The sequence below is a fragment of the Melanaphis sacchari genome, unplaced genomic scaffold (assembly GCF_002803265.2).
Source record: "Melanaphis sacchari strain LSU unplaced genomic scaffold, SCAv2.0 Contig27_pilon_pilon, whole genome shotgun sequence".
Taxonomy (NCBI): domain Eukaryota; kingdom Metazoa; phylum Arthropoda; class Insecta; order Hemiptera; family Aphididae; genus Melanaphis; species Melanaphis sacchari.
In genome coordinates, this window is record NW_020271152.1 from 2,082,961 (window position 1) to 2,099,058 (window position 16,098).

General features: G+C 26.2%; 1 protein-coding gene across 2 annotated transcripts in view; it reads left to right on the forward strand.

Annotated features, from left to right (window-relative positions):
- Window positions 1-16,098, forward strand: part of LOC112595459 (zwei Ig domain protein zig-8-like) — a 371,885-nt gene that overhangs the window by 267,845 nt on the left and 87,942 nt on the right. For both annotated transcript variants that reach the window (XM_025340688.1, XM_025340689.1), the window contains exon 2: window positions 1,821-2,017. In XM_025340688.1, the coding sequence (XP_025196473.1) occupies window positions 1,821-2,017 (197 nt within the window). The remainder of the gene's footprint in view (window positions 1-1,820; window positions 2,018-16,098) is intronic.

The following is a 16,098-nucleotide window of genomic DNA, read 5'->3' on the forward strand; positions in this document are numbered from 1 at the left end:
TAAATTAATAATCATCCAGTTACTAATTTAATTTATTTACAAAATAAATTTACTTATAATATTTTTTAATGTCATTTACTCCATAACGGTCATAACTTTTCCTAAATCATTCGCTCTCACCTTGATTGGATCACCCTAAAAATAATATAATAGGTAAACAAATTAAATAAAATAATTAATTATTTTAATTTGTAATTATTATACAGTTAATAATATTAAATAGGTATATTAAACACAATACACATAGGATAATGTAGATATTATGACAGCTATAGATAACTAAATATTTATTTTTTATAAAGTTCAAAGTTTAAAGAAAATAAAATAAATGTATTTTTCATTTAATTTAAATATTATATCTATATAATAATATTAAAGATCATATACAAATATAAACATTAAAATATAAAAGTTTAAGAACTAATTAATACAATTTTAAGTTTCAAAGAAGTAAGAAATATCAAACATTAACTATTTAAATTGCAGAGCGGGAAGGAAATACTAACAAAATAATTACTAAATTATAAATAAAATCGCATTGTTAATATTTACCTGACAAAGTGTATAATATAGCGACATCAAAATGAATTGCCTCTAAAGAAAAAAATAATTTTACGTTCCTTGTTCTCAACATTTATTTTTGTACTAAAATAATTAGTTTTTTCTTAAATTAAGCGCAAAAAAAAATTCAACTATTAATATAATTATTCTTTTTATATATATATATATATATATATATATATATAATATCATAACAAAAACGAGTGGTTTTTACTCACAGTAAGATTATTATAACGACTCATTGGTATTTTTAAAATAATATATTATAATACATCTATGTACTAGAAACTGATAATTCGATAATGGCATTGAGATTATTTCTTTCAAACATGTATAGTTACTTTTTTTATCTGTAAATCTATTATAATAATCTGGTTTATTCATTATTATACAACATGTATTACATATTATTTTTTATAATTTCCGAAGTAAATAATAGCCATAAAATATTTCCAGTGCACGTTTTCCCGGGCCTGATCTGGTAATTCTATTGTAATAAATTAATAGATTTTTAGACTCTCAATACTCATTTTTTCTATATCTGACTTATTAACTTATAAAAAAAAAAAAAAAACTCATGCTATTTCTTGTCAAAGACCATTATCGTATTACAACTACTAACCAATGCAATAGCACATAAATTCTAATACTTGCTCTATACAATACAGCCATTATCATATATTGATCATTTTTAATTATTATTATCCTTGTTAGATTTTTATAATATGTAACGTAAAAAATCGATTTGTCCAAATCATGTCCTATCATATTGATATTATACATAGTTATGTGTATTGTATATAGATATTATAAAAATTAAGTATATTGAAATTAAATATTTTTTAAATGTGAGTGATTCTGATGAAAAAGAAGGGGAAGGGAAAAAATTAGTCATGCAAAAATTTTTAGAGACGTGGATATTGTATGATATTATCTTTACAAACAATCTGTAATGTATATGTTAAGTGGTGTGTATATATAATAGAAAATAACACATTTTAAAACCTCTAGAAAACACTAAAGTAAATAATAATGAAACTAAATACAATGTTTATGCAGTATCAAAGGGGATCAATTATATTTTTGGAGAGGATCGAATCAATCCTGGGGGATTTGAGGTAGGTAGGACCCCTGCCTGACCTGAGTAGCCCCGCAGCGCTCCAAGTCTCAAACGGCAGGACGATGGATGGGATAAAATTGGTTTCGTTTACTCAATAAACAAAAATTATAACCATTCATACCATCATTTGTGTTCATAGGATGTTCATACCAGAGTCATGGGGGAAGCGACAAGAATGGTGCTGGCGGTAGCGGGCGTGACGTCAATGCTGTGAAACCAGACGCCAACCAATACTCTGGGCCGCAATTCGACCCGGAAACACCCAGAAACGTGACTGCGCTAGAGGGAAAATCTGCGTATTTGACATGCAAAGTCAAGAATTTGGATAACAAAACGGTAAGCGATTCAATTTGATTTAATCCTACCCGTCATATTGTATTCTGCTGTCGATTGCAAATCTCACAAATATTTTAAACTTGTATAAACTCTATCAATTATGAAACTTCTTGTAAAAATATAAAAAATAAATAAATCAATATTTATAAATTAATAAGTAAACCTACGAATAATGTAGTATTATAGTTGATCTGTATCACAATACTAGGTGTGTAGATAATAAATTATTATATATTTCATAAACACTATACTGTACATAACAAAAATAATGGTTATACATTTATGAGTACAGTATAATATAATATCACAATCTTATTGATCGAACAAGAATCATACATCATTTCTAGAAAATTATTCTATTAACGGTAATAATCATCTCGACTGATTAAACGCAAAGGGTAAAAATGTCGATTTTCCGTAGTTACGACAATCGCAAAAACTTAGAATTTTAAATTAATTTCAGAACGTGTGCGGCGAGGGTATACGTCGAATTACGATGACTGAAGTCATCACTCGTTGGGGACCGGGATAATCCGATTACTAAGGTTTAATTTACAGGAAAAGCTAAAAAAAAATATTTAGTCATCATTCACACAAACGTTCGTCTTTGGCATTAGTTATCGATGCATACATTAAATATTCTAATTGGCATATTGGTGCCGCCGTGTTCTAATTAGTAATGGATTTAAATTATTATATTTGCTCTGGATCGATTTTAACAGTTATAAAAATTATTTAACAATAATATCATGTATGATTTACTTGCGTATTATTGTTATCGTTATTTTTTAACCATCCTTCTATTTTATAATATCACTGATATAATCTGTTAGACGGTCGTACTGTATTTGTAGTATCTTCAAATAAGGTCTGTACATAATATTGTAAAAAAGTTATCTATCTATATATATATATTAGACATACCTAACCTAAATAGTTGATTATAGAATCGACAGATGTAGAATTATTAGACTTAAGTGTATTTTCCAGTTTAGATATTTATATTCGTTTATGTATTCATCATATGGGAATAATAAATTATACACTAGCTGTAACAAGTAAAACCCTCTTAAAAAATTTAAATATGAACATAAGGACGTACATGACATTATTACGATCGTTTATCCTGTAAAGTTCTAAAACGTGAATACTGAGAAAAGTCGAAGAACTGAGGTTTATTTCTTTAAAGGAAAGTGCAAAGAAAAATGTATGGGTCAATTTTTGATAGTAAAACTAATAAATAGATAAAATTGCACAATCATGAACTCAAAATGACATTTAAGGGACCTGAAATAGTTAAACAGATCACAAAAGAAGACATATGGGGGAGTTATGCCTGGCGTAAATAAAAATTCCTAATTAGGCATGTGATAAAAAAAAGATCTTATAAGAAAAAGGCCATTAGAAAGGTCTAAGTTAAGCTAGAAGATTGCTCAAAGAAGGATATAAAAACAATAGAACGGAAATCAGATAGAGGGAAGCTGTATAAGACAGAATCAGATGGCACGATTTGAATTTAACTGCATGGTCTTAAAATCTAGAACAGTAGTAGAAAGAAAGAAAAATATACAATGAGAGAAACTGTAACAAGTGCATAGAAAATATTATTAAGTCTGAGCAAAAAATACAAGTTCATATTTTTTATAACGTTTCAATTTAAATAGACAGAAGAAACCAATGAAAAAAAAAATATAATTACAAAATGTCATTATTTATTTATTTTCTTTAATAAATAAATTATGTCAGATTAACGATGCTTCTGTGTTATTCATGATGACTAAATTATAAATATTATAATATTACACTCAAACTGTAATTTTGTATACAATATAGTGCTATGAACTTATGTCAGTAAAACTCATTACTATATATAATAAAATAATTTCATTGGCATCCAACAAGTATAAAAGTTGAAACTCCGTTGAAAACTTAAATGTTCTGTATATATTTGCAGGAATTCTATACTAAATATTTTATTGAGTTATATAATTGTTCTGATGTTTCCTATAAAATGTATGTTTAAACTGCATTGTTTTAATTTGTATAGCTGTACATAAGTACCAAAGAAAGAGAAATTTATAATTATAATAAGTAATTATAAAAATTGAAACAAATTATTTTTTTAAGTCGAAAAGAATATTTTTCAAATAATAGGTACTCTGCATTATTTATTTGGTATCATTATTTTATTAAATATTATAGGAAGCATAAAAAGAGTATTTTGAAAATGATAAAGACTATTAACAACTTTAAAAAATGTAGCTTTCGATTACATTTAATAAAATAAATTATGTATAGGAATTGGATAATAACTAATAAGTATGTTTAAGTGTTTTGGTTATATTTATTAAATTACTATCAATTAATTTTGAGAAAATTAACCAGCATTGAAAATCTACAAAAATGATTATTATTATCAACCAATGAACTTGAAAATTATTCTACGAGTTGTTATTTAATATATTTGAGGAAATTAAAAACTGGATGGCTGTCTATTAAAGATTAAAACTAATGATTTAAAAGGAAAACAATTATAAATAAATATTTGATTTTTATATAAATACCTTGTTAATATTTTTATAAATAAATATTAGATATTATAGCTGATTACTGAAAATTTTAACTTATATAGGTTAATAAAAAATGTAACTGTGAAATATAACTTATTAAATAAAAATTAATCCAATACGACGATGAACGAATCTCAATTAAACGTTATTTGAGATTATTTATTTACAGTTACTGTATACATTATACATGCCATATACATATTAAACAGGATAATTCACCAAGCGTTGCTCAGTCCTTAATGGCATTTAATAATTTATTTATTTCAAGGTGAATATGTCAAAATATGAGTTAAAAAAAAAAAAAAAATTAACAGGCATATATAAAATATGCAAAGTATAATGTGTTTCTAGTATTTACTCAGACAAAAATATATAATAAACTATGCAAATATGTATGTTTTACGTTCATTTTATTCAACTTAAAATGTAATATGTAAAATTAGTTTGATGTTCACACTTAGTAACACGAATATGTGAATGACGTATACGATGTGTGATTACGTTCTCTAATTTTATTATTTTGTGTTACTTCATACTTCTCGAACTGCATGCGTTTTTTCGGAAACAATAAGGTCTTCTCGCGTTTGTCCAGACTACCCATGGCCGTCGAAAGGATTGAAATAAAACAAATTATAAAGTTTTTGCAAAAGCACGTTTTGTTTCAGGCAGAGAAGAAGGAGCAACAATGCGTAACGTAAGAAATGCCATTTCGTTCCGACTCTTTTCGAATAGAAAATACGTATAAAAACGTTTGTAACAAAACCATTAATATCCTATCCGTCAATGCGATAATTTGTAATGAGTTTTTCTACTCCTGTGGAAATACATAAGCGTGTAGAACAGAATAGACAAACGGCACGTTGCAAAATCCAACTCGCTACAGCTTACAGAGTTAGTAACTTCTGGTGACACGATATTCACGCTTAAAATTAATAATTATTTTATACGTTATTAATTTAAAGCGCACGCAAAGAATGCAGGACAAAGCTCTGCGCGTATATTATTATAATGCTAATAGGTTTATAATTACGAGATGTATTGCCGTAATTTAATACGGTGTAATTTTCAGTTCTAAATCTATTATAATATTATATAATAGTTGCGACCGACAATAGCGTTCGTTGTTTGAGCCCATGGAAATATATATATATTTACGAATACGACAAAATAAACACACGATAAATACATTAAAAATAATAATTTATAACGCGTTCTATATATTTTGCGACCGTATATTAAATAATAATATAATACCAATATTATGGTTGAGATTATTCTAATATTGTTATGACCAACGACCAATAGATATCGGTCAGAAAATTCATTTATAAATCATGTTCTACCAATGTATTGATTTATAAAATATGTTAGTAGATACATGGTTGCATTATTTTAGAATAAAATTAGGCTATTTTAAAACATTTTGTTTTTAAATCTTGTATTACCACCAGTACAAGTATTTAATTTTATGGATTGAATTTAAATGTGTTCATGAATATTATCATATATATATTATTAAAATAAACTAAACATACTTAATACTTAAACTCAATTCACTTTTTACTAGGCTATTTCTCAAACCATGAAGGCTAGTTTGTGTACCTAAAGTGTACCATAATTTTTATAAGACAATGTGTTTTTTATTTACCAGTGGTAAATACCACTTATTTTCTAAATTATTAAAACTGCATTTTATTTGTGTATTTAATTTTTTTTAACATATTCATGCATGTAATAAAGTAATAAAGTAATATAATATATATATATATATATATATTAAATTATCTTCTAAATTATTTATTTTTTCGTCAGTAAATTATAACACAACAAAAAACTAAAATATAATGAAGAAATAATTTGTACTTCAAACAAACGTACGTGTCTACAACGAGTGTTTTCCAAATAATCTTAATTGTATACTAGATTTTAATAAACAACATTCGGTAAATATGTTTATTTTGTATTTGGGGAATTTAATTTAATATATCATTGCAAACCAGTACCTAATTATATGTATATATATATATATATACATATATTTAAACAACAGTAAAAATTTAAAAAAATATTTAACATGGGTTATAATCGTGAGTTTAAGTCATAATTTAGTTCTTAAATATATACATAATTTATTTTTTCATAAATTTATGAACCTAAGTTATGCACTATTTAACAAAATGAAAAATACAATACGTGAAAACCAACGTATTTATCTATATATATTATATATGTTATACGTTTAGTAGGTAGATATTAATTGTGTATCATATTATTATGTAAACACAATATGAAGCTACGCATAAAGCCATAATATACGTATACGATATTTTAGATTATCATATAAAATCCATACTAAGTACACTATACAGTATAATATATTAAAATATAATAATAAACAATATAATTAATTACGCAAGGGTCGATTCGATGATTGTGCCGGGTTTTGTTTTTTGTGGCCATAATGTTATGATAGAATTTTCTATTATACTCTAAAAAAAAAAAAAAACCACATCCATAATATTTTAATGGATGCAAGCTGCAATACATAATAATAATTAATAATTTATAGGGTATTCCATTACATATAACCTTAAAAACGTTAAAACATCAATTATATAACATGAGCAAATGAAAAAATTAATTTATGATCTCTATTTGAAATACCTATTATAAAATATAAGTACTCTGGTGGTGGTGATGGTATAACTATTTAGAAATTTCCAATTCGTTTTATAAATAATATTTGAAACTAAAATTTAATTTATATATATATATTATAATAAATCCATAACCGTTGTTAAAACAATTATTACTTTTTTAATCACGCTGAACATAAAGTTTTTAAATAAAAATAAAAAATAAATCCCTGAACTAATAATTTAATAATTTAGATAAAAACCTGAAATTTTTTAAACTACTGCAAATAAAGGGTGTAATAAAACAAGGAGTTTGAATGATATTTTAAATATTATGTATTTTTAATAAAATGTTAGTTTTTATTTAAATAAATTAAAAAACCGTATAATTATTATGTCATTTAATTCGGATAGTAATTAAAAAAAATGCATATATTTATTAATTTTTTACAAAATTATGTTAATGTTTCTCCATAAAATCGTTAAACTTCTGAAGTTAAATTAATTGGTTTTAAATTATGATAAACATAATAATTTAACGGTCGTTATATTGATTAACTAACTAAAGTTAATTTGTTTTATTAGCTTTGCCACATTTGAAAATAACTTATAAGTAGGCACACTACTATTGGGATTAAGTTTGATTAGGTTGGATTTTTTAGCTATTTAATATTATTATGTGTCAGGCGTTCAAAACACTCATATCTATGTCAATTATAAGAATTTAATTAAGTGAATTGACAAAATGTATTTTCGGTAAAATACATTTTATTTCAATACAAAATAAACTAAATGCAATATACACTTACTTTAATTCATTGATATTTTAATTAAAACGCCCACGATAAATGTTATAATCATCGGTTTCTATAAAAAACTATAACTTTATTGCAAATAATAAAGCTGTTGCGAAATATTTAAGGGAAATGTAAACATTATAAGCACGCTATTGTTATTTATTCACACATTGATAAATATAGTAGTTTCAGTCACGATCTTAGAGGAGATAATTTAATAATAATTTTATCTTGGTATTTTTTATGAATCTCATTTAATGATTTTTATCTAATGGTTTTCAATAACTTTTTATCATTGAGTGTTAACTAAATGACATATATTTTTTATTTTTTGTAACATATGCTAGTTATATTATTATGTAACTCACGTGGATTATTTAATTTACAAGTTATTCATACAAAATCGAAATATAGGTACTTAATATGCAGCATGTAAAATCGACAAACAGTAAAGAATCACATGATTTCTATTTTTTCACGGATTTGTATTGCATAATATACTACTATTACAAGGGCTATTCACAAAGGACATCGGCGTATTGTTAACACTGTTGTCAATACTAGAAAATCCATTAGCACACCTCGAGCTATGTTCATTCTTGCACAGCTATCATGTGGTTACCAAATCACCTTTGTACCTATGCTGTGCGGTACTACAGCATAGGTTTTGTTAGCACGACCGTAAAAATTAACCAATGATGACGGTTAAGAGGACGTCATACCAGAATATAATTACCTACTGCTTTTATCTATCTAACTGACAATGTGCAAAACGAAATTCTATCGAAAAAATCAAATAATGGAATCTAGACAAAGTAATTTAGCAACTTTTAAGCGCCTGTTACTAAATATAAAAAGAAAGATTATTCGATAAAAAGTTAAAATATTCTTTGTTTTTTATTTTTTATTATCGTAGTTTACGACACTTTGCTCCGTACAGTTTATTCAGAAACTAATTTTGTCTTATACTTTAGTACTTTAAACGTGATAGTATAAATTAAACCTTATAAAAAATGATGTGGCGCATTCCTATTAATTCATTGTTCATTATATACTCGAGTTTGTTTTCAATCAAGATACTAACTTAATGTGACATTATTTTTAATTGTACAACACCAATCGTATCTATTAGTACCTAATACCTACTAAATTATTCTTTTTATAAGCATTTGGTTAACTATTTCCACGGTATACCTGCTAAGTATCGAAAAGATAGTAAAAAAGTTATAATTTTTTCCAAAGTTTAACTTTGATCTTAAATACCAATACACTTACGGTAAAATATGACCTATTAAACTGCAATTTACCAATATTAAACACATTAATAACACTTAATATTTATAATAAAATAGTTATATAACCTGACTTAAGCGAATAAAATTAACAATTATTACAGAATACGTACTAAATTACTGTTTCTTGGTTGTAGTTTACATTAATTATTCACCGTAAATAAGTATTGGTGTAGCTCACATTGTGAACTAATTTTACTAAGATGGCCGTCAGTGGTTTAGTGAATATAGTACTGGCTTAATTTTGAACGTGGTAATAACTATTATTTAAAGTTTCGTGGCATCTCTCAAAACAATCTCCAACATTTTTGTCGAATTTTGCAAAGTATAACTTTTAAGTATGTAAGCTACAAAAATTTTTTCATATTAATATTATATAATTGTCTTGGTACAGCTGTTACTCTAAATCTACCTAATCTAGCACGCGCGAGTGATCTACTAGCTACAAGTTAATAGTATAATTGTTGATGGATTGTCCAAAATAAATAAAATTAGATATCTTGAATTATCAGTAAAAGTTATCTTGTCTTGACTATGTACATGTTCAAAATGAAATACAATTATCTCACATTTTCTAATAAATGATGTTTGTTTTATAACAGCAATTCTTTACAATATTAAAAATAACCGATAGGCGATAAGTAGAACACAAATCACATGTATCAACGAAAACCGGTTAAAAGATCACACGTAACAACAGTGACCATTATCTCATACTATGTTATCAATAGTCAACATATAATTAAAAAATACAATATTCGTGATCCAAAAAAAAAAAATCCCTGTGTCCAAAGTAGGCCCCTTATAACAACCTATATAGTATATAAGTTAAAAACAGCTATAAATACTCCCCGAGTATCAATGAGTATATGTGCAAAATTTAATGACAATTCGAGGAATGGATCCCGAATATTAGTTAGTACTAACAAACACAAAATTATTTTTATGTATATACATTATACATATTAATATATTATTCTAAAAATTTCTATAACTCATGTTGCGTAATTACTCTTATTTTAAACCAAAGTTTAACATGGTTATTACAAACATAGGAGGTATCTAGTTAAATAAAATATATTAAAAAAAAAAAAAAAAAAAAATCAATGAAATGTGCTTTTAAGTAAAATAAATAACTTATCGTTGCAACCAAATTAGTACCGTTGTTGAAGTGTGATAGGTTTTATACCACAATAGTGATAACTGTGATATTTTTCTATGTTTTAGTGAAAACGGTGGCCACTAATCGGCCTTTCCCTGGTTTTTTTTTTTTGAGTCATCGTCTACTATTAATCGACGATTAATATTAAAATTGATTTAGCATTACTGTTTTTTGAGAGCACAAACTATTATGTATTGAAATATCATTCAAGTTAAAAGAGTTCTATAAACGTGCTTATTTTTATGAGTCTGATTACTTTCAGTCCAACAAAACGTATCGTTCAATTTACGAAGATAACACTTTTAGAGCGATGCATAGAACTAAGATACATATCAGTTATCTAAATTATATACTGCAATCACTATTTTCCTTTATTAGTAGTAGATTGTAGACTTTGTCTATACAAATGTTATTTAGTATCTGTAAAACAAATTGTGATAGTGATTATAAAATAACTGATTAAACACAAACATCTACAGATGCGTATATTTTGAAGCAAAGGATATTCTGTACAATGTACTTAGTACATCCTTGACAATGTTCGTTGATGGTAGATTCTTTACACTCAAGAGTATTCAGACGTAATTTAACACACTTTAAAATAATAATATAATACACTGAATCAAAGGGCCGTGCACACTGTAGACATAAGTCAATAGCTTTCTTTAACGGATCTCGAAACAATATCAATGAATTTGTTTTTAACTTCATTTTACATTTGTATCAATATACGGAGTGATGCACTAAGTATGCTCACTATTTTTTTTTTTTTATAATATTTTTTGCATTTATTAATTATTTAAATTCTGGTTTATTAGAATTTTTAAACACACTTAAAGACTATATTTTAAAATTATCAAGACTTTTTAATATTTAAAAGGTGTTTTTTTTTTTTTTTTTTTGTGATACAAACTGTAGTTTTATAATAATTAACCTGTACTTCCGTTACCTACAAACTATTAAGTGGACATATTTTTATTTTTTTTTTTTTTTTTGTATTAAATTCAAATTTCAAACGAGTAGTTCCCAGTTAACATAATTAATATACTTAAAATATTATTCCTTGAAAATGGTTTTACACAAGTATAAAATATATGTTTAAGTGGATCTAGCAGTGAATATGGATGATGAATCATTTTTATTAATAACAGTAAAGAAAAATTTTTTTCGTTTGTACTCCAGAAGAAATTATTTAAATAGTATAAAAATTCTCAATTATTTTAAAATATCTTCTTTAAATATATTTAAAAATTGCGAAAATTAGGTTTTGAATAGCTGCATTTTTGAAGAAAAAACAAGCAGTTGAATAATATGCTAGGTTAATCATCATGTATATTACTGGTGATCTATATACGAATATGTATAAATATATCAAAATAAATATACACAAATCTAAATATGTATGCGTGGCGTCGCGAATACGTTTGAAAAACACCAAGGCACGTGCTGGCACGAGAAAATTAACGAGCGATGTCACCACAGCGCTAAAAAGTACTTTTAAGTACGTTCGACAGCTACATAAAATATGTTATTCATTCAAAATGTATTGATTAAAATACCTTACATTCAGTCGATTTATAAGACCGTAACTTATATTATTAATACCTCTGACACGGATACCTATAATGTTAACAGTATGAACGTATCAATTTTATTTGGAAATTAGTCGGAAAATATTATAAACGAGTATCTGCTGAATGATACTCAATAATATGCCCAATAGTATATGCAATTAAAGGTATAAAAAAATGGAAAAACTTTTTTGATATGTAAAACATCAAAATAATAGAATTTAAATGTTATAAAAATAAATACGTGTCGTCAAATAGTAAAGACAATTTCCGCTTCAAAAGAATGTGAATTATACATTCACGAACAGCGCGTGCTGCTTTTGGTATAACGATTGGCTCACGAACTACTCAAGCTATTAATTATTTTTAATCGCCCGTTTATATTAGAAATGTTTCCGTTACTTATTTTTTTCAATTCCCTTCAACCATTCTTTTTCTGCAAGTCGTCGAAATAACGTTTATATGGGGCTGGGTTGTCGTGAATACAAACATAAACCGTAAAATCCGGTTAGGTAGCACGCCTAAGTTGGACAGTGGTAGGGTTAGTTTTAAAGTTTGACTTTTCCTACACGTAGGTCAGCGATACCTTTATCTCGGTCATCGAATATCATCATTATCCTTACCGTCTGCCGTTGTTGTTTACCGTCAGGGCGTAAAATCGGCACGGTAGCGGCGAAGTTGTAGATGAATCATTATGTGATATATTTTGGGGAGTTTTTTCCAACCAGCTTTCGACCGTTTTCATTGTCGCTTTTAACTCTAGTTATTTACTGGACTCTCAAAATAATTAATGTTTGACTTTTATCAGTCTGGATGAATTGCGTTTGTATGTACGTGAGCAATGCTCACTGAGCATATTTACACGTATAACATACAGCTGCAGTAACAGGATGAAAGGAGTAAAAGAGACCGAGACCGCTTTTGAATTTTTAAGGAATGGTGAATATAGGTAATGGGCAATTCGTAATAGTTTAGTATTCATTATAAAAATGTAGTGATTATCACAATATACTTATTATAACTATATTATAACAGATGAATTATTTTATTCATAGGTTTTGTATGTATTGGTGGGTAGTTGGACTATTAGGCATACCTCTACAAAATTTCACATTATACACAATCACGTGTGTTAATCGTAAATCTATAAATAAATATATTTTCTTATACATTAATATATGTTAGTAATTATATCTATTTTTTTTAGTATTTAATACAAATAACCTGAAATACCTCTAATAATTAATATACTTGTAGTTAATGAATATTGAAGTGTGTTAATAAAATAAATATCCATTTTGGAATTTCATAGATCAACTATAGTTTATATTATCATTATGTACAGTTTACATACTTGTGGTTAATTAAAATACTTTATAAAACATATAAATACGCGCTAGATCAATTGAACTGAATCCGTGCAAAAAAAAAAAAAAAACAATTAAAAATTATTTTCAAACACTTCTCGAAAATTGATCTCCAAAACCTACTTATACAATTACGCAACAATAGTTTGACAAATTATTATTATTATTAATAATATTATTGTCTAAGGATTTATATTAACAATGACACTTCCATCGTTTTCACAATATTTACGCGTGCAGTAGAGAAAGCTCAATAATCATGATGAATTTGATATTTTATAGCTCGTCCCGTCTGTCTTTGCCATAGGCCTACAAGAGCTTACAATGTATACTATGTATTTATACATATATATATATTATATATATATATAAACACACGCTGGGTACGGTATAAGTATAAAGAGTAAATTTCAAACAATGTCGTTTTTTAAGAGCCGGTATTGTCGCTCCCGCTACTACATTCCTCTGCTTTCCTGAAGGCGTCCTCATCGGGTATTATACGTATACGTTGAATTCTCACAGTAATAGCAGTTTTACTACCGGTCGAAGGCAGCGGCCGAGTCCTCGTTATTTTTATGATATTTTCTCTACCCTTTATCATTTTTTTCCGCCCCGTCCGAGGGTTTTCTTTAAACTCTACTTATTTTTTTCGTTACGTCCAAACGGTTTAACGTTTTGTTTTATATACGAGTATATTACTATTATTGCTATTATTATTATTATTATTATTATATATTTATTATCTACATTATTTTTGTCTATTCAGCATCGTCGTTGCCGGCGTTGAAGAATTTGCTGATTTTTTCCTTGGCAGAATTAAATTTTATTTTTATCCTTTTCGTCCGATAAATTTATCACACGCGCGTTTAACCTTATCGAAGACGTTCAGGTATCTCCATAAAGCTTAAATACAATACCCTATACATAGGCTCTTAAACTATTCTTTAATATTTTAATGGATTTCCTAATAATTTTCCAATCACAACGAATATACACTTCCGGGAACAATATACGTAGTAAATAATAAAAAATTAGAACTGTGTGAAAATATTGAGAAGTTAGCACTAAAAGATTATAATGGTTAACAATTGTTTTCAATTTTCGACTGCTCTGATAAACTTTAACATCCATTTTAATTATAATAACTATTACTGTTATTATTATTATTACTTCTATTTCAATTGAAAAGAATTATGTATTATATTTTTTATTAATGCGAGTATTTTATATCCCACGCTCAAATGTGCATTTTATTCGGTCCAAGGCTATCGTAACGAACTAAAATTTTCAATTTAATTAAAATATATTGTTATATTTAGGTAGGCGCCACGTTTTTATACCGAGAAAATAATAAATTACTTCAGAATTTTCCTCATAAATTAATCTACTTGTATTGATCATTAAACGTTGAAATTAATTGAGAAACTTGAGAGCTACCTACTCCAGAATTTTAAGTGATTTTAAAAATGCGCAATCGTTACTTTTATTCACCCAGTATTTAATAATTATGCGAAAGTTATGGGGAAAAAAAATAATATTAATAAATACGATTTACTCAGTCATTTTTATTTTTATTAAATTAAACACGAAAAATTTAAAAACTTTTAAATTTTAGATAATTCATCATTCTCGTCGCCCTACAAACTAAATATTTCGTATTAAATTAAAATTTTATTTTTATTTTTTGTTAACAATACCAAATATGTTTCATTACTAATGTACAAGCTTTATTTAAAAGAAACGTATATGGTGTACCTATGTGTTTTGTATAAATTGAAATATGAAAAGTAGGTTTATTGTATTAGAATTCCAAAATATAAGTTATTTTTTATACGAACATATCTACAGCAACGAATAGTATATTTTGTTCGTCGTTTTTCGATCGTACTTTATTATCTACCATTGAAATCAATTGATTTTTTGAGCAATTTTGTAAACGTGTAATACATATAGAAAAATGGGTGGAAAACATTGGGTTTAGAGTTCGGTGAAGTAAAATATATACGTATCTCGCTAATTTATTGCCTAAACCTACCTTCTTAGCTTAAACTGCCATTCCCACTCGCCAAATACAACTTCGCTGTGAACTTAAAAAAAAAAACAAACTGCTCAGGCACGAATCACATTATTCAAATAGAAATGTTTATATATTAAACATGATAAACGTCACGTGCAAATACATTTATGAATAATAGTTACTAACTAACAACGTATAATAGATATGTTGAAAGTTCAGGTATCGCAAGACTGTCTGTTCAACTTATATTTTAAAATAGTTATGAATTTTAATACAATGTTATAATTTACATTGTCCACCATTTTAGATTGTATATGTAAGTTATGACCCGAATAACTGTTGTAAGTTGTAGCTCAAATATTTTTATTTTAACATAAATTGCGTCTAGAAATATTTATTTATGTTAAATTTGTTTAATAATAAACGTATACTCGAAAAAAGTGTTTACTTAAACTAAATTAATACACCAGAAAACATATAATATAATCATAATTATTAATGTGTAGTATTAAATATGATTAAATAAAATACTATTATCATTGCTTGTGTATAATATAAATATTTATGTTAATTTATATTAAATCTCGAAGAGTTGAATTTGCAATATTAGAGTCTTGTTATATATTTTGTATGAATTATTTTAGATATTCTAGTATAAATATAATGTCG